The 27,603-nt window shown below is 42.6% G+C and overlaps 1 protein-coding gene across 14 annotated transcripts; it reads left to right on the forward strand.

Annotated features, from left to right (window-relative positions):
• Nucleotides 1-1,615: 1,615 nt before the first annotated feature.
• add1 (adducin 1 (alpha)) lies at nucleotides 1,616-27,436 on the forward strand. 14 transcript variants are annotated; one of them, XR_015037275.1, is made up of 19 exons: nucleotides 1,616-1,707; nucleotides 10,774-10,982; nucleotides 11,548-11,710; nucleotides 11,985-12,136; nucleotides 12,438-12,518; nucleotides 12,691-12,840; nucleotides 12,942-13,085; nucleotides 13,234-13,332; nucleotides 13,718-13,891; nucleotides 13,992-14,342; nucleotides 17,364-17,459; nucleotides 17,560-17,652; nucleotides 19,222-19,308; nucleotides 20,228-20,384; nucleotides 22,104-22,196; nucleotides 23,106-23,143; nucleotides 23,718-23,733; nucleotides 24,396-24,449; nucleotides 25,022-25,259. XR_015037275.1 is itself a non-coding variant. In XM_085793268.1 (18 exons), exons 2-16 carry the CDS (start codon nucleotides 10,788-10,790, stop codon nucleotides 23,138-23,140), a joined length of 2,070 nt encoding a protein of 689 aa, XP_085649394.1. In that variant the 5' UTR covers nucleotides 1,616-1,707; nucleotides 10,774-10,787; the 3' UTR covers nucleotides 23,141-23,143; nucleotides 23,718-23,733; nucleotides 25,022-25,259. The 14 variants fall into 14 exon arrangements, 11 of the variants coding, with proteins under 11 accessions (XP_085649394.1, XP_085649393.1, XP_085649397.1 ...); XR_015037274.1 differs by lacking the exon at nucleotides 23,718-23,733 and having other exon boundaries at nucleotides 25,022-25,675; XM_085793268.1 differs by lacking the exon at nucleotides 24,396-24,449.
• The last annotated feature ends 167 nt before the right edge of the window (nucleotides 27,437-27,603 follow it).

Genomic DNA, 27,603 nt, shown 5'->3' on the forward strand with positions numbered 1-27,603 from the left:
GGATACATAGGATGGATAGAAATTGTATTTAAGTTTTTCAAGTTAGGAAAATTGCACATTCAGTGACGATGTGAGCAGACTCCAGACCAGATTTAACACAAGAACTTTATGCTACCAAGTTAAGAGAAAAATATATACACATAAAAATATAGCCAGAGCAGAAGTTATACCCCTGAGAATGTGCTAGGAATGAGAGTGGGTAATGCTTTCACCGGAAATCCCGCCTCCCTTCTTCCACCTCTAAAGTAACAGCGCCACCTGGTGGATGGACTTTTATTTAATTATTTATTTACAGTTGTGCACGTTCATACAGTGCAGTTCAATGTCTATGAACTTAGCCTACTATCAGTGTGATGTAACTGACCTCAAGTGCCACCAGGTTGGTTTTAAAAATAGCCTTTCCGACTACCTGGGTCAACATGAGGACTTGTGCTGTGTTGAGTACCAGCACAACTGTAAAGACCTTGGCTGCAAAGTAGTATTTTATCTTATTTTATTCTATTCTATTTCTAAAGCTGCACAAATAAATGTCTGATCCTGTTTGCACAGAAATAGGGAGATGAAGGCCTGGGCAATGAATTTGACTGCTCTAAGTAAACTCTATTATGCATAATAATAATATGCAAAATTATCCACCAAAGCTAACAGTACAAATAAATATGATTCCTCTGAACAAAAGTATTAGCCTATTGTACTTTTCATTGTATGGTTTAAATTGTTATGTGTCAGTGGTATTTTGATGACGTAGATTAAGGGTGGCAGTGATGTAACAGTGTCTCTGTGCATCGTCCATTCAATAGGACAGCTTTATAGATCTGTAATAACACACCATGAACCAGGTCTGCCAATCTCCTCAATATCAAACAAAAATACCAAAGACTGTTGCCATTTCTGCTCACTCTTGGTGGAAGCTGTTGGGTCTCTGTAAATATAATCATGATGACAAGGTCTAGACCCGCTCTATATGAAAAGTGCCATCAGGTAACCTCTGTTATGAAGTGGCACTTTATATATGAAATTGACTTGACTTGATGTTTCTTTTAGCTTCAAATGTGTGTTAATTGTTTATTTGATTGGAAACAGATCTCTCTTTGGTTGTGTGATGTTGGTTAGGCAAATCAAGCAATTCAGTGAAATCACTCTAGGCTTTATGAATTATTATTTTTCTTCTAAGCATTGTATTGATGACTCAAAGAAATTGGCATTAAATACATTTAAAAAGAAATTGTTGTGTGTGGCCGTAGCAATTTTATGATAGTGCCCACTTGATCCTTAATTTTTAATGGAAACTGACAAAGTGATGGTTCGTCGTCATCGTCAATAGGACAGGTAGACTGTCTCTATATTATAACCTATGAATATCCTCTATATGTGACCAGCACCAGCCTCTGCTAAGCTTCATGGCATTAGATTTTAGCAATAAACCCAAAGCCCCTTTCTGTGGGGGCGGGCCCCAGAGCCAACCAGCCAATCACCGCCCTCGGCGCTATCACGTGCCTCGGACTGGCCAATGAGCAGCTGCAGATTTACCCTTTTGCCGCACCCAAGTGGGATGATGGTGGATGGGCGGAGCGAGCACGCAGGGCCGAGAAGCGCAGGGAGATAAACCCACTCTGAGCTCACCAGGGTAGGGGATAAAGATAGTGAAAACCTCCGTGCAGCTTTCACCGAGCGTTGTTTATATTTCACCACTTCTTCAAAGAGAGGGTAAGCTCCGAAACTATCGATACCGTTTGCATTTCAGCGGCGTTTCAGTGTCGGTCCGATGCAACACGGCCCATGTGTGTGTGTTTTAATGTTGGTGCCATAGTCGTCCTCCTTGTGTTTCAGAGTCGCGAGCTCTCCCACTGTTTTGCTACTATCTTGCCTTTGATGTGGCGACTCTGCAGAGGCGACGAGCACGTTTTCTCACTATAAATCGACTATTTGTGTGTTTGCAGTTTTGTTAAATGGCTTCACCTCTTTGTAGACGGTTTTCTAGTGTTGAACAAAAAAAAAAACAGTCCAGGGCTACGCACTCTGTGCCCGGTGTGTTTGGCTCCAAGTATCGTTAGCCCGCTGCCCCAGACTAAGGCCTGTAGTTGCATTATTTTGCATTTTCACGTGTATGCGCCCTTGTAGCTTCTGTAGCCAGTAAATTAGGGACTTTTTGAGCAGCTTTCCTTTTGATCCAGTGGTTCTGCACTGTCTGGGCGTATGTTGGAGTAGAGCAAGGGGGGGTTTGGGGCTGGACTCAGTTGTGTAGTGATGGAGCAGCTTCCTGTCCGAGGTCAGACAGACAGCACCATGTCCTGCATGATATGAACTCTGTACATTGATTTTTTTTTAAAATTGTATATTCAGCACCAAGGCTCACTGCATTAGATAGAGGAGGCTACTTTGTTAATCCCCCAGGGTTTGTACTGCTAGTGTAGCCAAAGCACACCAACCATGAATACAATCCTCTATACAGTAGTAGGCTATATAGATAGGCCATAGCTTGTGAGACAGACCAGATTCTACATACAGTTTACAATGATGGTTAATGGTATGGTGTATAAAACCCCCCACAGTTTATAGTTGTTGTCATTCACTGAGCAAACAATTCATGTTTAAATGCTTCTTCTTTCATTTTATTTTTTATCTACTTTCATAATGGCAAATTGTTTTCTCTTTGGAGTTTTAGGCTGTGTATCACATAAAAACCTGTGAAATGTTTGACTATTTTCTTATTTGTTATTATCATATGGACTGATTTGACAGATTAATATATGATCTATAAGACCAATAATACCTTTAATGACAATGGTGGAGAGTTTTACATCAACCTGGAGGCTTAGTTTTCCTTGCAGCCTTGTTGACTGACAGTTATCTGTCTGTTTTCAGGCCCAAAACCAGATAAACACCATAGTGTTGCTGTGTCTGCTTTCTTTCTAAAGTGCAATGTGAAGTCCCTTCCCCCTTACACAGTATAAGGATTAGCCAAGCCAAACTGCCAAGATTAAGTGTGTGTGAGTGTCTATGTGTGTGTGTTATGGGATGGTAACTCCCTGGATTTGGTAATTCTGTTAGAATGAGTGAAATTCCCAGAGGAGGAGGCAGCTGAGCTCTGTCAGACTGACTCTTGTGTTGCCACCCTCGACACACACTACACTACTACACACACGCATGTACGCTCACTCTGGATACAGAGTTCTATGTTTGTTTTACTCCCACTCCCCACACGCCCACACCCTTGACTGCACTGCAGCTGAAAATGTGTTCCTCATTTCAGGTCCTTTCTCTCTATTTCACTCTTTCCTTCCTTCCTCCCCATATGTGATCACTTAGCATCAACTTCAGGAGGTCTTTTTTTTTCTTCTAAAGTTAAAGATGTAAAACCAGTCATTCTTGAACTTGCATTCACACTCCAGAGGTCACGAAAGATCATGTCAATATGTTTGGGTCAAATATTTAGCCAGCAGCATGCTACACAGATGCACACATGATAGTACTGGATTGTGAGACAGGGGAAACCGTACAGGGAGGGGTGTGTTGTTTCAGACGGCAATCTTCCGCCACTCTGTCCCGCGTGACGTGCGACAGCCTGATAAACCTTTGGGCCACTGCACTTGCATGCTAACACAGCGCTGCACCTCACTTGGCCCTGGCAGTCGGTGACAGATAATACCTTTCCCACACTGATAGTCCCACCGGTGTTGGAGCTTACTTCATTTCCATTTTAAGAAATGATTGTGTTAGCTTTGTCTGAGGAGCTATTTTTCCTGGCTCTCAAATCAAACTGTGGTGTATCAGTTGGCTGTAATTAGTCCCGAGGTCATTAATTAATTACACTTTAGGTTATGAAGCAACCAGGAAAAGGTAGCATTGCTTTCTTTAAACTTTCATTTTAGTTCCTCTTTGCCACTGGACCTCACCTATGCTGTTTTCTGGCAAGGGTAGCATCAGTTGACTAAGCATAAATACCTAGAAGCTACACTCTTGATGATGAGTGCATAGTGGAAAAAGGAAAGACTAATGTAATGTAGTAAGTGAGTGGATGGCACAGTGACGTCCTCCTAGTTGGCAGTAATTCTCCATAACACCTCTAAGCCAGTCAACCTGCCTTCAAGGAGCCTGGTACAGTTTTTCACTATTTTATAATAATTTACACACCAGAGTGCTGCAAAAAATATTATACCGATTTATCTATTAACATTTTCTCAATTAATCATAACAACTCAAATTATCTTGTTCAATCTATCACAACTCAAAGATATCCACACCCTTTACTGTCATGTATGACAAAGAAAACAAAACCCTTGCATCCAAGAAGCTTGAACCAGCAAATATTTGACATATTATTCTCAAACATGACTATAACTAAACTTAGCTGCAACCCTACCATAGTTGCTGCAATCTGTGCTTGCTAAATAAAGGCTGCTTCGTGGATTGCATATGTGCCGAAATGTGTGATGGACTCACACTGACTGATGCACCGCTTTCAAAGGACAGGACAGGTTTACATGTACCGGTAGAATGGATTATTTTAAGATACTAAGATGGCGTTTTTTCGCACAGACTATAGTACGTTATGCATGATGATTAACTAACAGAACAAATTGTAGCAGCAGAGAATCGCAAGTCATTTCCTGGCCTTCTTTCCTTGAACAACATGTTGGCAAAGTCAGTTACACCCATGTCTATTGTTGCCTCCTCATTTTGTTAAATGCTGTATTTCAGTTTGTCTGCTGTTACCTCATGTTGTAAATAACAGCACAGCTTACTATCTAGTGCGCAAGACCATACATGGGGCAGTGCTTAAGTGACACATAAAGCATTTCTGCCTGTCATAGTAGTTAGGGTCTGTAAAACCTGCACCCACCCACACCCACACCCCCACACACTAAAGAGCAGTTGCTGGTGGATTCCTCACCCCCAGTAATGATAGGCATCCAGCTCAGAGATATAAAGAGCCCTGTCTAAGTGCCACTGCACACACATGCTGAGACAGTTACGGAAAGACCAGCAAAACATTGAGGCCATCTTATTTTTCTTATTTATTTATTTTTACACACACAATGATCTTTTCACTAGCAATTGCTTGATTGGCATATTTTTGGAAAGAACTAAATGGATCTTTTTTCACAGCGCTTAGTCATGCAGAAAATCATTTTTTTTAGTGAGAGCTTCCGTCTCTCAGAGGGGAATTATGATAAAATTGAAACGCGTACAATATATGTCGTGCAGTTTAAAGTTTAAAAAGAGAGAGGGAGACGTGCTGTGGGGGAGCAGAGAGTCTGGTGCTCGTCGTCATACAGCGTCTCAGCCTTTTTTCTCTCTTCCAGTCATTGCCTCATAGCTGTCTCTGTGGAGAATGGAAACATCTGCATTAAGTGGTGTCATAGCAAGTTCAACACATCAGTTTGAGTCAGTCATCTAGAGGAAATCCTACACCGTTTTTAACGCACCAGTATCCTGTCGATTTTCCTTTTCAAATGTATAGATGTATCTTCCTGGTAGGCACTGTTAGGTTTCATTTTCACTGAGAGAAAAAAAATACAAGGGTTAGGTGATATGAATGTTGTTGGGTTGTGTATGCTTTTGGTGGTCAAGGCATTTCTGTAGCATCACAACACATATGGTGCTGCTGACAGACATAGTGTGAATCATTTTACCTTTTATAAAAAAAAAAAACTCCTGCGATTCGGATGTTGCACTTGCCCATATTGTGATTTTTAAAAAAATACATTGCGATTAATTGTGCTGGTCTAATTGAATCCATATCTCCCTTCCCACCCCATTCTGGGATATCCTGACTATGATGATGGAGCAGATATTTCTGTAAATGAATATGACCAAGGAGTAATGGAAGTGTATGAAATAGGAGTTGCACAGTCAGTCGGCTATCTGAGAGTGAGATGTAAGATGCTCTCCCTAAACATCCTCTCAAGGCTGCTCCTGGCTTCTTCAGTTAAGCCAGTGGTTTCCTATGAATGCAACCTTTGGCCTAAATAAAGAGGGTTTTAACTGGCTGTCATTGGCCACCAAGTTTTATGACAGCCAGTACAATGAGCTCATACTGTGTAGTGTTCTCTGGAAGATGGTGCAACAATTTCAAGTGTTTTGCTGCCATTTCTCTTCTGAAGCCTTTGGAGCATGAGGTGTAAAAACACTGGATTCTTATGACAAATTAAAACGTCTCCTGTGATTTCTCACAGAAAGAACAGGTGGCTTCTATTGCTCTATATGAATGTGATCCTCGATTCATCATCACAACATTTTTTCTGTTGCTCAGTGACGGAGAAAATCCTGCGTGCGGGTCCAAGGGTTTCCCGCATCCAGAGCGAAAACGGAGGCAGAAATAGCAGCTTTTAATGTGCGCATGCTGTCACATGTCCTATCAGTGACCCTCAGCAGACAGGCAATCCTCAGTGTGTTAAGTCTGCATTAGTTCTTCAGAGCAGGCACTCTATGGCTGCATCCTAAAGGTGATTTTGCTGTTACTGCTGCTTGTTACAGATAAGAGACACACTTGCTGTCAGCCCAGAGCTTGGAGAAGCTGAACCTCTCTTCCCTGCCCCGAGCAGTCAGCAGAGACGGCCAGAGCTGCTGTTAACATCTCCAACATTTGCTGGGCGGTTCATCATTTGCAACTTCAGACAACACCCATGGTTCCACTAACTCACTGAGGAAGTGATACTTTCCAACACAGGTTATCTAATGGGTGAGGTTATGGAGGAAATGGTGAATCTCCCTTTTAAAGAGACATGGCTTCAGAAGAAGGTCCTGTACATTTGCTGCATTTTTTATGTTCAGTTTATTCCGTCCATCTCAGAGAGGGTTCAAGTGGAAGAGATGGTTGCCATGATTTGCCCTAACATGTTATGACACTAACTCACTGATGCAAAATGATAGGTGCCTCTATGCACAGTGACATTTCTGGAGTTATGAATATTAATTAGCTCAATGGCTCAGAGTGGTATTATATTATATTTTAAATCTTTATTTTATTATTATTTTTTAGATTAGATTCATATTTCAGTTTTCTATCCAGTGTCTACTGAAAGTCTAGAAGTGCACAAGTTGTTGTGAGCCAAAGCCACTGAGATATTTTGAGTCTAATGTAAAGTGAGTTACACTTCAGTTTGGGGATGTGCGCCTTGTGACACTGACTGGCTCGCAGTGTGATGCTGGCCTACAGCTGTTCTTACATAACTCTAATCTTTGAAAAGGCTGTCCCGCGTTGCCACGGTTACGCGATTGGTTTCCATAGCGATTGCACTCTCTTAACAGGAGTGGAGGCTAGCCGAGCCCCCTTCGCCTACATTTTCTCAGAGAGAGGGATGAGAAACATGGGTGCTGGAGGCGGGGGCGCCGGCGGTTGTGAGATGACAACATTCTTCATAGATGGGAGAGAGGGAGACGGAGAGATTCCTGCATCTACGTCCATTTTTAATGTTATGGTCCAGAAGGAATAAACAGCTCTGGGATCAGATTTTTGTTGGAGTGTAGTGTTTATGCAGTAGGAAAAGATGCAATAGAGATGTCAGTGGAAATGATCTGATTTAACTTCCCCAATCATATTTGTGAATTCACAACACAGCCTGTATCATCCTCATCCTTTCTTCACTCTGGCATCAAGTTGGTGAATCTGACACAGCAGAAAATCTGAAAAATATTTGAAAACTGCTCCTCTCTCTTCATGCAGATACCTACACACTTAGTTATGGTTAGTTCACCCTGTATTTGCAGGTGTTGGCACATTTTGTGGTAGTGTGCACTGCAGTGTTGGACTGGACTAATGTAAGCCTCGAGAGACATTTGAATGGATCCTGTTACAGTCCTCCTGCAGTGCTTTTTAGAGCACAGAGCCAGGGCCGTTGTGAGCAAGCAAGATTAGCATTTATATGAAGACTGAATTCAAATAGTTAGGACTGAAGTCATTTCCTTGATTCTTGGTCAAATCAAACATGTTGGAAATCTCCAGAAATCTCCATCCCACAATGTAAGACACAGACATTATAAGAGCGGAGACAATTACTATTGCAATGATCCCTATAGTCTTAGGGGTAGGTTCAGGTCCTGTAATTGTCAGTGCAAGCTGTTTTGAGATCGGCGGGGCAGAGACGTGAGCTCTGTACAGTGCACGGTATTTCCGGGCTTTCCCTCATCAAACTCATCAAATACACAATCCATCAACTCCAAATTAAACGCTCTCATGGACAAGTTGGGACCTGCACATTCACCACGCTATAGTGGAAGGTAAAGAGACTGAGTTGTTTTCGAGGCAAATACGTAATGTTACATTATAATTATATGTTATTTCACAGTGTGGCGAATGTGCAGGTCACAACTTGTCCAGGAGAGCGTTTTGGAGTTGTTGGATTGTGTATTTAGTTTTTGACTGATCAATTATATCGGACAAATAAGTTGAAACTTACAATCTCATCTTTGATTAATAAGCAGATTAAGGCATCACTGTCCAGTTGCCATGCCAACTGTGTGTTTAACAGTTTTTAAATAGCACAATAGAGAAACCACTACAATGTTTTTGGTTTCACTCTGGATAATGATGATACACAGTAGACACAGTGGGGGTTTTAACACAAGTCAATTCTCCTCTAATTTAAAAGATCAGCATGAAGACTAACTGCTTCAGGTGTGTTTGTCACTTGTTCATCTTGTTGTCAGCAAACATGTTTGTTTTGCCTCGGCGCTGCTCTCAGTAAACACGGACAGACAGCGAACGCAGCATAAACAAGTCAGACGAAAGGGAATGAGATGTGACCGAGTGTGGATGCGTTACGACCTACTTCCTGTCAACCGGTGGTGACAGCGGGTCAGTTTGAGAGAAGAGCTGCAAACCCCGGTGTTGTCATGTTCCTTGACTGGTTTGATCTGCTAAAGCTGCCTGTTATCAGAAACCTGAATGAAACCTCTTTGAAGAGTGAATTTTGAGGACGTGCATTTGTGCATCTCACTGTTTTTTTTTGTGCTGCTTCTGAGTAAGAGCTGCATTAATAACAGGCCAGGAAGTGGGACTCTCTTGCTCCCTAATGAGTGTGTTTGGCACCAGAGCTAATTGCTCATGTCCTTATTCATCTGTCAATAACGGAGATGTCCTAATCACACAAGTGACATGGAGGAAGAAATCTCCTTCCTGAATGATTGCAGAGGGTGTGCTGCCTGTGTTTCTTACATTGTTTATTTCTTAAGACAATGATTATTATTTTTAAAGATGTGTTTTAAGATAAAGTAGATTAGGTTTATCTGTGGTGTGTCTCAACAGTCAGTCTTAAGGCATCAGTTAATGTACGTAAATATACTCTCTCTACAAGGTTGTTGTTTGTAATTTCATCTCCCTCAAATTAACGAGTTTATGAGGTGAAACTAGACAAAGGCTAGAATTAGCCCAACAGCATGAAGACACAGTAACCTTGATTGGAGGAGGTGACCTGGGTTTTATTTTTTTTTTGGTTTTGGGGGAAAAAACCTCTGAACAGCAATAAAAGCAGGCGGACACAGAGAGAGGGTCTGTCAGCTCTCAGTGTGATACTGGATGCTTTGGGCCTGGTCTGCAGTTGTCATGGAGGTTTTGGCTGAACATTTGTATTGATGCGGACTAATGGGCTGCATCGGTTTCTGCCAGAGCGCCCCCTCCATTACCCATGCATGCTTGCACACACGCACACACACACTTCCCCTATGCTCAAAAGTCTGTCTGTCTGTCTGTGTCCTTCAGAGTCACAGCCTCCAGTAGTCTGGGCTGTGACAGACAGGTGGAGGCCGTTTATCCTCACATACACCCAGCCAGCTGGATGAGCATGGATCTATTGGAAAACTGTCTTTCTCCTGTCAATGGCTCCAAATCTACCCCTGTTGTTGTCACTTAACTCTTTGGCGGCCGGCAACAGATCATTCAAACATGTGGAGATGTATGAGCAAGGACTGCCCATAGTCATTGTTTGCATTATTCATTTTTATTTATTTTGGTTTTTTGATTATACAATTAATTATAAAATGTCAGAAAATCCAGGGAAGACATGAAAAATGTTCATAATTGAATTCACTTCAGAGATTTTGAATTAGACCTATGTCTCTATTTCCAGTGTTTATTGTCCTTTCCTCTGTTCAGCCTTGACAGTTGAGTGACGTTGTTGTGATTCCAGGAAACACATTGTTGGAAATCAATTAAAACCTCTCTGGCCTGGGCAGAGCAGTCACATGACCATGACAGGAAGTAGGAGAGAGTGTGGTCATTGTCTGAACTATATCGTCCACTACAGTATACAGCGAGTTAGCCATTTTGTAGAGCTGTCCGAATGTATAGTGAGAAGTATTATCCTATATCCTGCATAGTGGGCTGCATCTGACTAAGGAAGCAATATATACCATCATGCATTGTGCTGGGCTGAAGGACAGAATGAGTGATTACAATCACAGCCATGGGTCTTCTCTGCCAGCATCTGAATGTCGCCCACTTCATAGTAACCAGTGATAAATCTGGACTTCCTCTGCACTCGAGATGATCTCAACCAGATTTTTCCTCACCCACTCTAACACCAAAACATGTGTATCAGCTGATAATGACTACTGTTTTGGACAGACATTTAAATCTGACTATTATTAAGAGTCAAAAATGTGTATTAAAGTAATGATTTCAAATAATGCAAGTGTGCTTCAAGGCCAAAATATAGAATTTATCTGAAAAATAATGACCACAAATACAAAAGTGGCAGACTGTAAGCTACTGTGACGGGAAAATGTCTGTGTACCTTTATCATAAATGATATGATTTCTCTTCCTCCACAGGAGGCCAGGCCAGGATGAACGGCGAGTCAGGTGCCGGAGTAGTGACGGCCCCCCCTCCCACCACGGCCCCCCACAAGGAGCGGTACTTTGACCGGGTGGATGAGAGCAGCCCGGAGTACCAGAGGGAGAGGAACATGGCGCCCGACCTGCGGCAGGACTTCAACATGATGGAGCAGAGGAAGAGGGTCTCCATGATACTACAGAGCCCGGTCAGTGAGACGGAGATATTACAACTATTGATATTCAGTCGTTTATATGTCAGACATCACAAAACATTTGCTTCACTACCCGACTAATCACTCACAAACACATGCTGCCATAACCGGAAAATGTGAATAGGCTTCTTTTAGTGTAGAGGCAGCAACATCACATGATGGATCCAGTTTATTCTTCAGCAGCAGGGTGTCTGTGACCAGCTGAATGCCCAGGACACAGAGCTGCTCTGTTGAATGGTCTATTGTATGTTTGAAAAGCACTGTCCTGAAAAACAGGCTCTCAATGATAAATGAATGATGAGTTTCTGCCAATTGATTTTTTAAACCAAAGTAAAAAAAAGAAAGGACATAGAGGCAACATTGAAAACAGAAGCATGTTGAGTGTGTGTCGAGTTCATAACAAAAGAAATATCTATTTATATAGTGTATATACCTCAAACAAACCTGTTTGTGTCGCTTTCTGCTGTTGTTTTGTGGTTATTGTTCCACCTGTGTTTGTTTTTGCCCTTTACCTATTTTTGTGTTGTATGTCTTTTGTGTCTGCGTTGATGACCGGCAGGCATTCTGCGAGGAGCTGGAGACGATGATCCAGGATCAGCTGAAGAAGGGGAAGACGCCCACGAGCCTGTTGGCTCTGCAGCAGATCGCAGACTTCATGACCACCAACATGCCTTCCATGTATCCCGCTGCACCACAAGGAGGCATGGCAGCGCTCAACATGAGTAAGCAGGGGAGGAGAATGGAGTGTGTGCGACTTTTTGACCTCTGCCGTGTCTGTGCTCACAATGAGTAATGCAGCGTATGCCGGAGTTAATTTCTGGACAAAGAGTCCTGTCGTACTTCCGAAGGCAGCCTCTATCTGTTTGTTATTATCTGTAAATGGGATTTCTTTTCTTTCCAGTTTGTTTTCTCTGCAGGTCACTGCATTTGTCAGTGTTTATCCTGAAACAGTCTCCTTCTTCTCAGCATAATCATCATTATTAACACTTCCTTCAGGTTTGGGCATGGTGACTCCTGTGAATGATCTGCGTGGCTCAGACTCCATCTCCTACGACAAGGGGGAGAAGCTGCTTCGCTGCAAGCTGGCTGCCTTCTACAGGCTCGCTGACTTGTTTGGCTGGTCCGAGCTCATCTACAACCACCTCACAGTAAGATTGTTTACAATAGACACATGGCAGCTGATGTTTTTTGTCCAAAACTCACAATTATTCTTTCAGAATCTGTTTAATTCAGAGCTGTTCCACTAAAGTACTAGAATATGTCGTTAACAAGTTTACATCGAACAAATAGTTAAGTATTGCATCATAAGGAGCTGTTAAAACAATGCATATCATTATAAATATCAGTTTCATGTGTTCCTGTTCTTGCTTTAATTTATTTAATAGTTTTTTTTTAGCCAGTTTCTGTGTAACATTGTGATCTAATGTGACTTGTCCTCTTGTCTGATAGGTCAGAGTGAATTCAGACCAGGAGCGTTTCCTTATTGTTCCTTTTGGGCTCCTGTACAGCGAAGTCACTGCCTCCAGCCTGGTAAGAATCTTTGATAATTCCTATTGGGAATGTTTTCCTTTCACTTTTCCATCAATGAAGGAAACTAATTTCCTTATTTCTTTTAAGATATCTAGCCTGTGTTGTCTTCTTGAGATTCAGAGCTAAACCTCAAACCTGCTGCCTTGACTAAAATTTCACTCTCTCCCTCCAGGTGAAGATAAACCTTCAAGGTGAGATAGTGGACCGGGGCAGCACCAACCTCGGAGTCAACCAGGCTGGCTTCACACTCCACTCCGCCATCTACGCTTCACGGCCTGACGTCAAGTGCATCATTCATATTCACACACCTGCGGGCGCTGCGGTAAGAGGCAGTCGTTTTACTGCATGCAACACGGATCCAGACATGGACCCATCATCACAGTCTTACTTATGTCCCGTGGTTCTTGTGTGTTTTGGCTGCAGGTGTCGGCCATGAAATGCGGGCTGTTGCCCATCTCACCTGAGGCGCTGTCACTGGGCGAGGTGGCCTACCACGACTACCACGGCATACTGGTGGATGAAGAGGAGAGCACTCTCATACAGAACAACCTCGGGCCTACCAGCAAGGTAACAGTGTGTTTTTATCACATGCAACCTGAAACTATTAGACTGGAAGAGGTGATGACCATAAGACACTAAATTTAGTTAATTAGATCAACAGTGGTGTTTTGTGTGTGATTGTTGTTGTAATGGTGTCGTTGTTCCTCCGTCCCAGGTGCTCATCCTGAGGAACCACGGCCTGGTGTCTCTTGGTGAAACAGTGGAGGAAGCTTTTTATTACATCCACAACCTGGTCACTGCCTGTGAGATCCAGGTAGGACAGAGCTTCTACTGACAAAATGCTGCTATTACTTCTTTTATTATGTAAATTATATAACTTTCTGAACAACAGAGTCACTAACCTTGAATGTGAAAGATTGTCAAGTTGCCACTTTGCATGATCAAAACCAACCATGTATTTTCATTTAGTGTTGTTATATATGTTTGTCTGCATTTTTCACAACAATTGTCTTTGTCTCTTGTCTCTCTACATCCTCTTATACATTCACTTTCTTCATTAATGTCTGTATGTGTGTGCGTTATGTTGGATGCACGTGTGTCTGTGTGTCTCCTCTTGTCCCTGTTTTTATTTTCCTTCTTTATTCTGGATCTCTCTCTTTCCCTGTCTCTATACCCCCCCTCCCTTTCATATTTTCCAGGTGCGAACGCTGGCCAGCGCTGGAGGGCCAGATAATCTGGTGATGCTGGACCCAGCGAAATACAAGTCACGTCCCAGGGTCCCTGAGCCCGCCGGGGACGGGTCCGCCACACACCCTAAGTGGCAAGTCGGGGAGCAGGAGTTTGAGGCTCTCATGAGAATGCTCGACAACTTGGTACGTACAGAGAAAAGGTGGAGGGTGGAAAGTAAAATTGATCGATGAGCGTATTAACCATTTTCCTAAACCTGTGTTTTCTGTCCTTCCTGTCTCTCAGGGCTACAGGACGGGCTATCCTTACCGCTGCCCTGCATTGCGAGACAAAGGTAAAAAGTACAGTGATGCGGAGATCGCTTCCTCTGCCCACGGTGGCTACTCATACGGCGAGGACAGCGACTCAGGTGCTCGCTCCCCGCTGAAACACAGCTTCCAGCGCGGCCAGCGCGACAAGACCCGCTGGCTCAATGCCGGCGGCCGGCCCGACGAGCCCTACGAGGACGGGCCCGACGGCAGCAGCCCCAAGTCGAAGCCTAAGGTGTGGACGAACATAACACACGATCACGTCAAACCCTTGCTGCAGTCTCTCTCGTCCGGTGTCTGCGTGCCAAGCTGTATAACCAACTGCTTGGTCTGTGCCTACCTTATTGTTCATAGTATAGATTTTACAGCTACCTTGTTGGTGGAAAACGGGTAGGTGGTCGGCATCCTGAGGTCCTGGGGTCAGTGAGGAGTAAAAGTCTAGTTCAAACCTGCTCCGAGGCTAAAAATGTGAAGGGAATGCTGCTTTTACTACTTTTTAGGCTCACTCACACTGTAATTTCAGATGTCCTATTAACCCACCTTTCTAATGCAGCTACCTCTGCTCTGTTAATTACTCTGTAGCATAGCTGTGATTATTCCTTGACCCTCTTGGCTCTTTTTTTTACCCCTCTGGTGTCCTCATGCTTCACGATGCTGAGCCAGCTGCCCACAGCATGCCCCACTGCATGTGTAGTAGTGAAATGCATTGTTGGTGTTGATGTTTTTCCCAGAGGAGCGAGCAGCAGGGGTGTGGCATGAGTCCTCAAGTGTGAGCAGGTGAATGTGGACAGACACTGACCCACATTATCTCTCACCCTGTAAATACAACACGCTCTGTAGTTTTTCCCTCTGCATCTTGAAGTCGGCTAACTTTGTTGCTCAAAGCGAATCAGGGTGACGGATCGAGAAACAGTAAGTTCAGAGAGATTTGAGGGAATAAGAATGAAGTTTTATTAAATGTGAGTTTGCTTTTTTGGTTGCTCACAGAGTGTATTTAGTTTGCATTGCTTGCACAAATCAGGGAGGAGGCATGTCTCAAGCTGAGTCTTCCAGAGTAAAGCCAGATATATTAAAGACTTTTTCATATTGAAATAAATAATTAACAAAGTAAAGCATAGCAAAAACGTCCGTGGCGAGTTATGCAGCCTGCTTTTTTCTGATTTTTTTTTTATCAAACACCTGCAACTGCTCCCAGTTGTGTGTTTCCGTTTCCTCTATTATTTCTATTTTTGTTGTTTCTAATTTCAGTTTGGTTCTGAAAATGTTTTTTGAAAACCTCAAGGATTCTGCATGAGTGGATTTTTGTTTGAAAAAAAAAAAAAACGGAACAAAATTTGATCTGACCTTTGAATCAATTATCTTCTGTTGGGAAAGTAGGAAATGTTGTGTTGTGAGACTCTATCTCAGTGAGTATATCGTGTTACATGTTCATCTCATACTCAACCAACCCAACCCAGCTGCTTCCATCCAGAAACTCTTCCTCATCTTAGCCCCTGGTTTGGCAGCTAACCAGCCGAGCTTAGACTAAAAGCAGGAATGAAGTCATGAGCTCACGCTTACCACTGCAAATGACATGCTTAGTGTCCAAAGGTGACGTAAAAAAAAACATTTTGCATGGAAGCTGAAGATTTGATTTTGTGTATTCACGCGCTGCTCATTCAGTTTGGTGCAAGAGATTGGTGCAGACTTTTGTTTTTTCCCTCAACCATGCTGAGCATTACCAGGTTTCTGAACAGTCGATGGGATATTTACCTTAATAATAAAAGGTTTCATCCTTTGCAGGAAAGATACACTCTTATCTTTATATCCTAGCGTTGTTGTTTTTTTTTTCCTGTCCCAGTGTGGACAAGTGTCCTCGGGTGTGTTTCTCTCTTATCTCTGTCGTCCTTGTTGTTGTGTATCAGCCTGGGAAATGACTTTGGTGATGCCAGCTCACCCCTCACTGCCACTCTCGCTTCGTAAGCCAGCCTCATCGTCCCGGGTCACCCACCCACAGCCAGCCACCCCTCCCTCACCTCTCGCCACCACCCCACCCCTCACTTCCCACCCTCCCTCACCCTTTCACCGCCTTTCTTTTCTCATCCTGTGATGTTTTCAGTTGATCTTCAGTGTGCTCCCCCTGTTTTGCTTTTGATTCTAATGGAACATCAATGATGATGACAAATGTTGTTGTTGCACTTTTCATCCGTTTGTGACAGAGCATCACCAACACTGGTCATTTCAAAAGGGGCTAATAACCATAATAATAACCTATGAGCCTCTTCCCTACTGTTTTGTGTGAGGTCTGCCTCTGAAATAGCCTTTTTGTAAAGGCAATATTTCATTCACAAAAATGTTACAAGGGAGGGAAAATAATAATTCCAACAGATTAAGGTGTTTCAGGTCACATTGGTGTTTTCCTTGTTTTTAGGAGAATCAGACTCCGAATATAACAGTTCTGAAATTTATATAGTGCCTAGGAAAAATTTGCAGTAGGCTACAAGAGAACCAATGAATGCCACTCACATACATGTGCACAAGTGGTTCTTGCAGGAGGCCCACTGTTTCCTTTGGGTCTTACAAACTCTACCTCCCAGCTGCTTGTAAAATAACCTCATCTAGTATTTTCATGAAACTCATGAGATGAACGAAGAGATGCCAGACTACATGTAGAAGCACAAATTCAAAACATCTGTTTTTTTCTTGTTTAACTTCAATTCTCACCATCAGAACAATTCAGTCAGAGATTACAGCCTATATCAATTCTGTGTAAAATGAGTCACATCATCTGTGAAATCTAAAACTCATTCAAATGTATTTTTTCAATCAAAATTTGTCTGAACCAGATCATCAGTCCAGACTCTCCCAGCTCTTCTTGACAAACATGTTTATTTTTATGACATTTCAGATCTGAGGTTACCCTTAAAAACACAGAGTGCAGTCTAATGTACCATGGCCACCCTAATGCTCACCAATTAAACCATTTTGGATGTTTTTCCATTCCTTGTCAAACATGCTAGACTCACATTACTGTGAGAATAATCTAATATCACGGGTTGATGAATAAGCGAGAGATGCTGTGCTTTAGTTAATGATGTGAACCCCTCACCCCCCCACTAAGCAGACAAAAATATAAATGAAACATATTTTCCTAAATGTGCCTCATCATCATTGGTTCACTTTTTTACATTCAAACTTTATTATATTCATCCAACTTTGTCCATTTCAGTTCAGCATGACTCTTGTATTGTGAAGCCTGCATAGTATTTTGTCTCTATTTTTGTGCTTGGGTTTTTGTGTCAGTCTTATCTGGTTTTAGTTTGGTTTTATTTAGTTTTTGTTTTTTTAACACGTTATGTGGTGTTTACAGTGGACAAAGGAAGACGGCCTCCGCCAGGCTGCCGTGGCCAATCAGTTCATCCCAATGAACACCAACCCAAAGGACGTCCTGGAAATGAGGAATAAGGTATCGCATGTGGCTGTAGTTGGCTAAGATGCACATGGAAGCATTTTGTGTGTCTGTCATTTGTTCATAATTTAAAACGTGGTTGTTGTTTTTCTTTTAGATCCGAGAGCAGAACCTGCAGGACATAAAGACAGCAGGACCCCAGTCTCAGGTCCTGTGTGCCGGCACCGTGGGGGAACGAGCCTTCACCCAGGTCAGTCTGTTAACTGTGCACATGAAAACCTCGCTGCTACAGCTCTCCTGACCTGGAGATGAATATATGTCTTATATGGATGAAATACCTAATGAATCTATTGAGCTAAATAAATAAAAAAAAGAATTAAAAGAAAAGAAATCTTGTTAGTATTCAGTCCAGGTCTGGAGTCACCCCTGAAACCAAAACGCTGCAGTGTGTGACTTATGTGTGTGAAGTTGTCCTCGACGCTGAGCTGTAATGAAAGAAATCGGACACAATTCAAAACCTAAATCTGATCTCAGTTTCCGAAGGAGTAACTTCAACACTAATAACGGAGAGCCAGCACATGTCCTCCATGACCTTGTAACTGTGACATTATTCTTTAACCACAGAGATTGTCATTCTGGCAGGTGAGTAGTAATGTGGGAGAGGTAACCTCACTCTGCTCTCCAGACCTGCCAGCTCCGGTTCTCTCCATCGTCATACATTGTTTTTTTGTTTTTTGTTATTTTCTTTATTTCTTTGTGGTTCAGCCTTTTCTGTTCAGTAGTTCAGAGTTGAGGCTGTCACCTGTCTCAGCATTCAGCAGACTGGTTGTTTTCATATCATGAAATGTTCAACAAAATCCCCATTTAGTAAATAGAAAAAGAGTCAGTTTTCTTTCAGTGCATGCCTCTTCAACCTCTTTTTTGAGAGGTACGAATGCAACCAATGGGGTAAAATGTGCCTTTTGACTTCAGTTTGCATGGTTTACTCTTCTTTCATATCGGAGACCTTGGTTCAGTTTTTCCACTTCTGTTAGATTTAACCCAGACACCATGAAGAGTAAGACAGTTGGAGGAGTTGTTTCATTACTCAGTCCATTATTCAGTGTTAACCTGCAGTAGTTTTAGTGGAACCTAAAACTACACCAGCATGTTGGTGTGGAGACCAAACGAGGCCTTGATGAGCTTGTTAAGAAATGGTTGAGCTCCCCCTGCCTTGTGTGCATGCTGCTTTGCTCCATGCTGCTTACTTCACTGTTTCATATCTCTCTCCAGAAACCACCTCTCTCTCTCTTTTGCATGTATTTCCAATGTTTGTGTATGTCTCTGGTGTGTGTATGTGTGTGTGTGTATGCAGAGGTGGAAAGTAACTAACTCACTCTTTTTTAAAACAAACGATTGAGCCACTTGTTAAAGGGCAGAATCAGACAAGTGTGCAGTTGTGTTGTTATTGCACAAACAAGGTGACCTTTTTTTTTTTTTAGATTAAGCTTTCCCAGAGTGTGTATTATCATTGACATAATTATGATTGGGGTGATAAATAGCTGTTACTCTAAGTATCTATTTCTGCAACACTTGAACTCAACACAAGAAGCCTCCCTCCTGTTTGAGTAACACTTTGATAACAGCAAAGTCTCACTCGATGAGAAACGCTGAGATGTTTCCACCTTTGTGCGTGCGTGTGAAAGGTGGTACGTTTGTGTGGTAAGTCTGCACACATTCACGCCTGCCTGTGACAGACTGCTATTTTTAAATGTCTTGGTGTTTAAGAGCTGGGTTGTTCCCCCTCCTCCCCCCCACCTCACTGGGTTTACTATTGCAGGACGCCCCTCTGTCTGACTGTACAGACACTATTGATGGCCTCGATGTGTCCGAGGGGTCCTATAGTCCTGCTAAATCAATTAGAAAGGTACTTACTGCTCCAGTCACAAATGCTATTCACCTGTACTTCACATCATCCTCCAGACATTTCCTCTGAGCCGGCACATAGGCGCTCCACATCTGGGCCTGTACAGTTGAAGTGAACAAAGCGAACAATAGTGCTAGAGCGAGGCAAATTTTCTCTCTTGTTATGTGTGTGTGGTCATGTGACCTACTCTTTTCTATGCTCTCTAGAGCCTGAGGACTTTGGATACAGTTAAAATAATGTGTTTCTGTGCCACATAGACCTGTATGTTTGTCTCCAGTCGACCCACAGGAGAGATTTTTTACCATTGTTTTGAAATGTGTTGTTGCAAGCTGAGGTGGGCAGTGAAGAGGGCATGTATTAGATCCAGTGATGGTGGTGTTTACTGCATGTGTTGCACACAGTTAAAAAAAAAAAAATACAAAATTGATTGAAATGAAACCAAAATTGAGCACAATGATGGCTGTTGTTAGTTTGCTGTAGTTCACCTTCACCTTGACTATTCAGAGTGTGCCTGCCTGGTAATGTACTGTACTGTTGGCTTCAAATCTATCAGTGCTTGGTTTTTATGTGTTATTGTATAGAGTGAAGGAGGAAAACCCCTCTGTGTCTTAATGTAATAAGAAGCAACCTGTTATCTTGCAACATAATGTGCTTTTTGGATTTTGAAATGGCCCGTTGGCTTTAACCTTACACATTCATTCATCTGTGGCTGTTACCTCTGCTCATGCTGCATAGTAGTTATGTCTCCAAGTTTGTGCAATTTACTGCAAACACTTGACACAGCAGCTTAGTTTTTCACTCTATTAAATCCTTCCATGTGCAACCCGAACCTACAGTGACTCAAGTCTGTCTCGCATCTCGCACTGATGTCTCATCTCTCCTGCCCCCCCTCCCCTGCTTTCCTCTGTGTGTCCTGAAGGGGGAGCTCGTGACCGCGTCCAAGGCCATCATCGAGAAGGAGTACCAGCCCAAGGTCATTGTCAGCAAGCAGGGTCCAAACCCCTTCACCAAACTCACCGACCAGGAGCTGGAGGAATACCGCAAGGAGGTGGAGCAGAAACAGAAAGGCCCCGAAGGTAAAGATGATGAGCTGAGCGTAGAAACTGAGACAAAACTCATCATGGTCTGAACAAAGAAAAAACACATCTCCCATGTGTCTCTGTGTTGTCCAACATTTCTCTGTCAATTTTTGTATTTTGTCCTTTTTTTTAGTTTCAGAAATGTGATGTCCAAATGTTGTCATCCTGTCAAATTGTCATGTTGTGTTTGTATCCTCCTGTTTTCTGTTAGTGAGTTAATGTCTAGTGTAGGTCCATGTCTGTCTAGATGAGACTTTTATAACTGACAGTTTTAAAGGTATTTTTTTTTAAACAAATTTGTAGTAAAGGGGGAAAAAACTGCTGAAGTTTAATGCAAAATGCAATAAACTTTAAATTGGCCAAACTGTGATGTTATCTCTCCACACACACACGCACGCACATGGATTCACAGTGCAGGGTCGAGGTGCTAGTAGTGAGGGATCGTCCTGCCCTGAGGCTGAAAAGCTACAGAGCGGTCAGGCCTCTGTCTCCACACCGCCACGGTCCACAGGCGACTCGCCCACCTTAGAGAAAGCCCCTCCCTCAGCGGCCACGCCCGCTACGCCGGCCTCCGAGCCCGTCTCCTCTTCCCTCGGCCCGGCTCTGGGCGGTGGCGGCGGCGGCGGCGGCACCGACTCCGCCGGGACGTTTGCGGATGATGTTTTTTCCACCGGCGACGAGGTTTTTTCAGCTCCCGATTCCCCGCACAAGGAGTTCCACTGCGCCGTGCTGCGAGCCCTCAGCAAGGAGTCGTCGGTGGTAGAGGTCGCTGAGGCTGAGGCAGATCAGGCTGCAGGTACACCAGATGAAGCGGAGTGGAGCCTCTTAACTCTGGCCTCGCGCTTCCCTCCTCCCCCCTGCTCAGCCCCCGGTCCACCTCACTACATACCTATGCACTGGGAGTCTGGGGATCCCTGCCTGCTGTGTCCTCTCTCCTTTTTCTGGGGGTTTGGAGTCTGCTGCCATTTATTAATATTTTTTTTTAACCATACGCAAGCACCCTCCCTACCCACAGTTCAATCTTTGAAGCCTTTGCTTGATCGTCCCCCCTCCCCCCACCCCATCCCCGATCTGATGTCTTGTCCAAAGGCATCAGAGCTGTGGCAGATCAGATACCTTTCTGCAGTTTGATTGGACGAGGAGCTGAGGAGAGAGGATGTTGTTCCTCTCTTCCAGGATGCTCACTCCTCAACTATATTAGAAAAAAAACAAAAAAACAAACAAAAAAAAGCTTTTGCAGTGGAGTGCCGTGCTAACCTTTTGAAGAAGCTGTGTCTGAGCTCAGTCATCCAATCAGAGCGTCCCGAGTGTGGACATGAATTATGGCGTCCTCCTTCTCTTCCTGCTAACCTGTCCTGAAAATATCTGTGGTGGTGCCCGCTCTTCCTCCTGTGCCTCTGACTGGTTTCCATTAAGACTAATGGTCGTTTGGTTTATTTGGCTCTTTGGGACTTTTTAAGGCCAATTTTACTGGGAACTGTTTGAAAGGCTTTGCAGTGTTCTCCTGATTTAAGCTTCCTCCCTGGTTCTTTGGTTCTGTGTGCTGTCCTCCCTTTTCTTTTGTGTTGCAAAGGTATCCATTATACAGAATGTGACAATTAATAATAACAATGCATTTGAGAGTCATTGATTTAAACCAGCACAAAGATCACTTTTCCTGTTGATTTTATTTAGCACTTAGTTTCATTTTATTCATTCATGATGATTTCCTTTCAGACTCGGAGCCACTAGTAGAGCCAGAGGAGGAGGAGTCCAAAGACCAGAAACCCACCACCACGCCACCCAGCACCCCGGTCAGAGCAGAGGAAGGTAGGTTGGCCTGACGCACTCGACTTAACCTGGCTCGGCTCGGCTCGGTCCCGTCTGGTTCAGCATGGGTTTCTCCTCCAGTCCTCTGGCTGGGCGGCTCGAGTCTTTCTAGGGTCTGCACAGGGAATGCTGAGGCTCCTGCCTAAAACATCTGCCTGTCTGTCTTGGGGTCTGTTGTTGTTGTGGTCTTTAATACTACTACTACAGATGCTGTGCTGTGATTTCTGTAATAAGAGGCCAAGAGGTTTTTACCATTAACTTAACTTATATTTACCCAATTAGACACAGATGCAGTAATACAGGGGCAGATAAACTCAACAAAACCACAAGGTTTAATGTCAGGAAATGTATAAAAAATAAGTCTCTGTAGCCACTTTGATAGACCCCAGTGCAGACTGTCCAGTGCATTTCTTTTCTTTAAATTTTATTTTCTCCCTCTTGGTCTTTATTACTATTGGATTACACCTATGTCAGCAGTATCATCCATGATGATACCAGGACTGACCCTAAAAATGTTTTTATAATTCAGGTTAAGTTCATTAATTGGCATTATTACACATCAAGTTTTCTACAGCAAACAGTGTAAACATCAGCATGAGGGAGGGCGGGGGACGTTTTGATCGCAGGTGTAATCTAATACCTGAAATGGTGTGATATAACATGTCTCTATGTACAGTATCTCCTTTACCCCTCCACTTCCATTCTCCATCTTTTGGGGTCTACTAAGAATGGTTCCCAACCATTCTTTAAAAAAAAAAAAATCTTCTGGTGTTTTGATTTTTTTCCCTCTTCTCTCTTCCACATTTATTTTTCTTTTTTTTAATTTTAACACGGTGCCTGTGGTTTGATCTGCATAGACATTTGTTTCTACTTGTGCTTTTTCTTCTTTGTGCCTGCGATTACAATCAGGAGATGGAAATACAAAAGAGTACCTGTTGCCATAGTAAGTACGTACTGTTCCACCTCCTCACCAACCTCCCAATTACCCATCACCCTCCACGCCTTGTGTTTGATCATCTACCCCCTTTTCTCTCCTCTGCATGGCTTCAGTAGCAGAGCTGTCCTGTGGTTTGAACTAACTCGTCTGTCGGGGGCGGGTTTGTGACCGTTCGCTCGGTCTTAACTCGGTTCTTTGAACTCTTCTGAATCTGTCTCTGTGTTGATGGGGGTTATTTCAGAGCTCCTCCAGCTTTCATCACCTCCATGATTGACTCTTTCTGTAGAAAAAAAGAAAGAAATGACCATAGCAAGAAAACTACAGGGGGAAAAAACTGCTTTATTTGACCTGGTTTGAACAAAAGTGGAGGATGTCCCTGAAGTAAACCTCACAACCCACCAAACCTTTTTATGTTAGATAACTTCTCTTCTTCTTCCTGCCAACGACTCACTACCAAACTAACCAACCTCTCTTGCACATATGCACATTTCTGTAAATGTTATATGACTGTGATATGTACATTTTTGTCCCATGGTAAAACCAGGTAACGTTTTGAAAATGTGTTGATGTTGTTTGTCTTCCAGACGAGTCCTTTACCAGGTACATCAGTGTTTTATATGAGTGTTGCTTTTGACTGGCTTCGCTGAGACTCACTGTTTAGTTGGTTTAGCTTTAAAGACGGTTGAAGCCCAAAGCTTGGCTGTGTGGACAGTGTGGTGTTGTTTAGTCTCCATTTTACCTGTCTATGTTGTTTGGCTTCATCTCTGTTGTGAGATGGAAACTGAAGATTTACTTGTAGTGTTTTGTCAGGTCTTGGCAAGGTTTTTTTTTGTTTTTTGTTGTTGTTGTTTTAACACTAGTCTCTTTAACATGTGAGCAAACGGCTGTAGTTGTTTCGCTGCTGACTGCACAGTGTGAGCCTGTTGCAGTGGTTTGAATGCTGTGTGGACCACTGAGGATGGATGAGACCTAAGCTTACCTAATACTGTTACGAGAACAGCCAAACTAAGTCAGTGCTGCTGGTACTAAAAAAAGATCGATCTGATTGTTCTCAAATATGCAAAATAATATTGCTTATTATGCCAATTACGGTATGCTTAAACTTTACATTTTTGGTTTAAAAAAAGACTCCCCCCGTCCAAACTAACTTCGATTTAGTGCTTGAGAGCTGCACCAGTTGTGATGTAACTTCACTTGTGTGGTTTTTATTGCAAAAATCTTTTTTGTGTTGCAGACTTTCACCTTTGTTTGTTTGTACACAGGGTGCAAATGAGCAAGGGAACTACACTCATTAAGTTTTCCCTGGTGAAATGAAGGTAAAACCAAAAATGTTGTGCACCAGCTATGAGGAGAATAAACAGAGGGAGAGAAGGAAATAGATAAATCCTAGGTCTTATTTTTTGTTGGTTATTGCAAGTGTCAAAGGTAAGAAGGAAAGCCAATGAGTTATAAAGAGAGATTATGCAGTTTGTATGTGATGTGAGAAATATAGTGCATCTTGGTTCGTCTTTTTCATCTGAGGAAAAGTGCATGCTGAGGTGTAAGGTGTTTTACTTCAGTAAAGTTTGTTTTGTGAAGTGTTCTTCAGACTTTTAATGGTAACGTAGGTTGTGGAACTTTTAGGACTTTTAAATTGAAAGGCACGTACAGTAATGATATTTTTGAATATTTCAAAGTCATGAGCTGATTTATGCACCTCAGTCTTTTAGACGGTGGAAGCTAAAGGAGTGGAGTTCTCTGGAGAAGTGGAGGCTTTTGATGTGGATTTTGAATCTTATCTAGTGGTTAATTTGTAGCAGCTTCTCTTCTGATGTGTAAGCTCAGCAGCGCAGATCCATCAATTTGTCCTGGAAGATAATAACTCTCACCGTCTCCCTCCCCAAACCAGAGTCCTTGCCTGAAGTAACTTATAAGGACGAGAGCGATGCAGCCACCCTGAGACAGACCCTTCCAGATTTAACACCCGACGACCCCTCCGACGCCCCAGCGCTTCCTGCCGAAGACTCCGCCTCCGCCTCTGCCTCTGTCCCTGCCGCCGCAGACGCAGCCGAGGGGGAGGAACCCGCCGACGCTGGCGACCAGGAGGGCGACGAGTCTCCCAGCAAATCACCCTCCAAAAAGAAAAAGAAGTTCCGCACTCCCTCCTTTCTAAAGAAAAACAAAAAAAAGACTGAGTCCTAGATCGGAGGACGTTGGATCGGTCCTCAAGGCTGCCCCCTCCGCCTCTTCTTTTCAGTTTTGCTATTTGTCTGCTATCATTGCACCCTTCGAGCAAGCCACACAAGTTATACACAGTTACGCTTTTTTTGTCGTTTTGATATCATTTGTCGCTGGCTTATTAACCTATTTTTCCTCGTTAGTGTGTGCCAATTTTGTATACAGTGTAAAAATGAAGGTATGCATAAAGGTTTTTAATTATTAGAGGCTTTTAGTTGTGAGTGAGTGATGCATTCGGTCTTGTCCACTCCATCTGGCCTTTTGTGCATGTCTATTACTGCAGGCCCACATGCTTGATGTGAGGTTTTTAGGGTTTTACCGCCCTTGTTTTTTTTAAAAGAGTATTACTAAACTGTTGTAACCACTAGAATGTATTGGGATTGTATCAAATTGTCAAAGTGTCTTTTGAAATACAGCGAACGCAGAACGAGAAGCTCGTACCCTCTCATTTAGCTGGTGGTAAATTTTGACAGTAAGAACTACAAATTACATATTTCTAATTTTACCTCTGAAGCTGTGCACCCCATGTAATTACATGTTAACGGGCCTGGAGATATTTTCAGTGGATTATTTACCTATGGAAAGTCATACAGAGTCCATATTAATGTGTCCATAATCCAGGACTTTGGTTAAATCATTTGTATTCAAGCTTGATCCCATCAGAGCTTTGTTGACTTTTTTTGGTAAATTTGATTTAATCTTTCACAAAGCAGATTCATTAGAAAACCGTCTGCAGTGCTGCAAACCTGCAGATGGTTTGAACATAGTGATGTTGAGCCTGACTCACAGCAAAGTGTGAGTCATCCCTGGAAGAGTGAGCAAGGATTGTGCTTGCTGATTATTCCCAGGGGTTCATGATGTATATTGCTCCTGGCTGTGAGTCTTTAGTATGAAGGAATGTGTAAAACAGACTAAACAAAAAACAAGTTCTGTTTGTTTTTCATTTATTGGGATTATTGATTGTTTGTTTTTTTTGCTTTGTTTTGCATTTACCCCTTTATTTTTCTCTGTTGCTGTGAAAGACAGGACAAGCAGGACGAGCTATGTATTGTGAGATTTCACATTTCATCTACACTTTTCTTTTATCCTCAATCATGTCTTTTATTTCTCTTTTTTAAAACTTGTTATGCTTTTTCTCACAAAGTAGATTGAGCCATGACGACTCGCTGTGAGAGAGCACTGTGAACCTCCTCTTTTATAAACCACTGTCTGGGAACTCATACCACACACGTTGCTAGTAGGTAGTCCACAGTCTGTCATAGAAGTAGATACAGTTGTTATGGAACATGTGAATGGTAATGTCACTGCTGCGAAGCTGCATGATCAATCATACTTCAGAAACCTCCAACCTGGACCTTTCCTGTGTAAAACAAAAAAAATCCACTCTGAGCAAACGGACTTTGTTGCTGAATGACCTGTGTTTCCAGTTGCAGTAAAAAAAAAACACATTGTACACTGGAGAAGCAATTTTTTTTGTCACTGATGTGTAATCATTGCAGTTGAGCTGTGCTTGAGGTAGCAGGGCATTAATACCAAGGCCATCTCCGTGCGTTGCTTCCTAATTTGTGCTTTATTCATCCTGTTTTAGTGAGGGGTTCATCATCAGCCTGTCTAACTCACGGTGGACCAAAAGGCAACACCGACAGGAAGCTTCACCTAATCTGAGATGCTTAAAAAAACCTTGGCCTTTGTTCACTGCAGGTGGTTTATCTACAGAGCTGCATATAAGCTGAGAATGTCTAACTCCTGAAGGACTGCATGTGTAGAGTGCTTAGAGCGTGTACTGTCCTTTAAATGACTGTAACTACCCATTTTATTTGATTTCTATTTTAATTTAGCTTTAGTGTGCTGAAAATAATACTAAAGTCCTTGTATTCACGGGTTTCATTTGAGTCAACCATACATTTATATCTTCTTCTTTTTTTAAATCCCACAGCTATGCTGATTTGTATTCTCTGTCTGAACTACTTCCAATTTAAATGTGTCTCATCATTATACCATTTACAGACTTAATACTTCCACCTCTCTTTTCTCATGGTTCTGCCTCTTTTACAACCATGAATAAAAAAAAACACTACCTTGAAAACCAGCTTTGTGATTGTATTCATTTATGTGGAAGTTCATTGCAAATACTGTAAATAAGAATAAACTGTACAAATTACTTTACACTGGAAGAGGATGGCTAATTGGCCATATAACATGTAACATAACTTAAACACAAGGTGTAAGAAGGTAAATAGTGGTAAATAGTGA

Source organism: Trachurus japonicus, chromosome 12 (genome assembly GCF_045865225.1).
Source record: "Trachurus japonicus isolate A0001 chromosome 12, Traja_1.0".
Classification (NCBI taxonomy): domain Eukaryota; kingdom Metazoa; phylum Chordata; class Actinopteri; order Carangiformes; family Carangidae; genus Trachurus; species Trachurus japonicus.

What these genes read in the sequence shown, in the direction of transcription:
- add1 (XM_085793271.1), top strand. Translation starts at nt 10,788, where the DNA reads ATGAACGGCGAGTCAGGTGCCGGAGTAGTGACGGCCCCCCCTCCCACC. An exon ending in TCATCTACAACCACCTCACA is followed by an intron (nt 12,137 to 12,437) that starts GTAAGATTGTTT and finishes CTTGTCTGATAG; the next exon opens with GTCAGAGTGAATTCAGACCA. An exon ending in AAGTCACTGCCTCCAGCCTG is followed by an intron (nt 12,519 to 12,690) that starts GTAAGAATCTTT and finishes CTCTCCCTCCAG; the next exon opens with GTGAAGATAAACCTTCAAGG.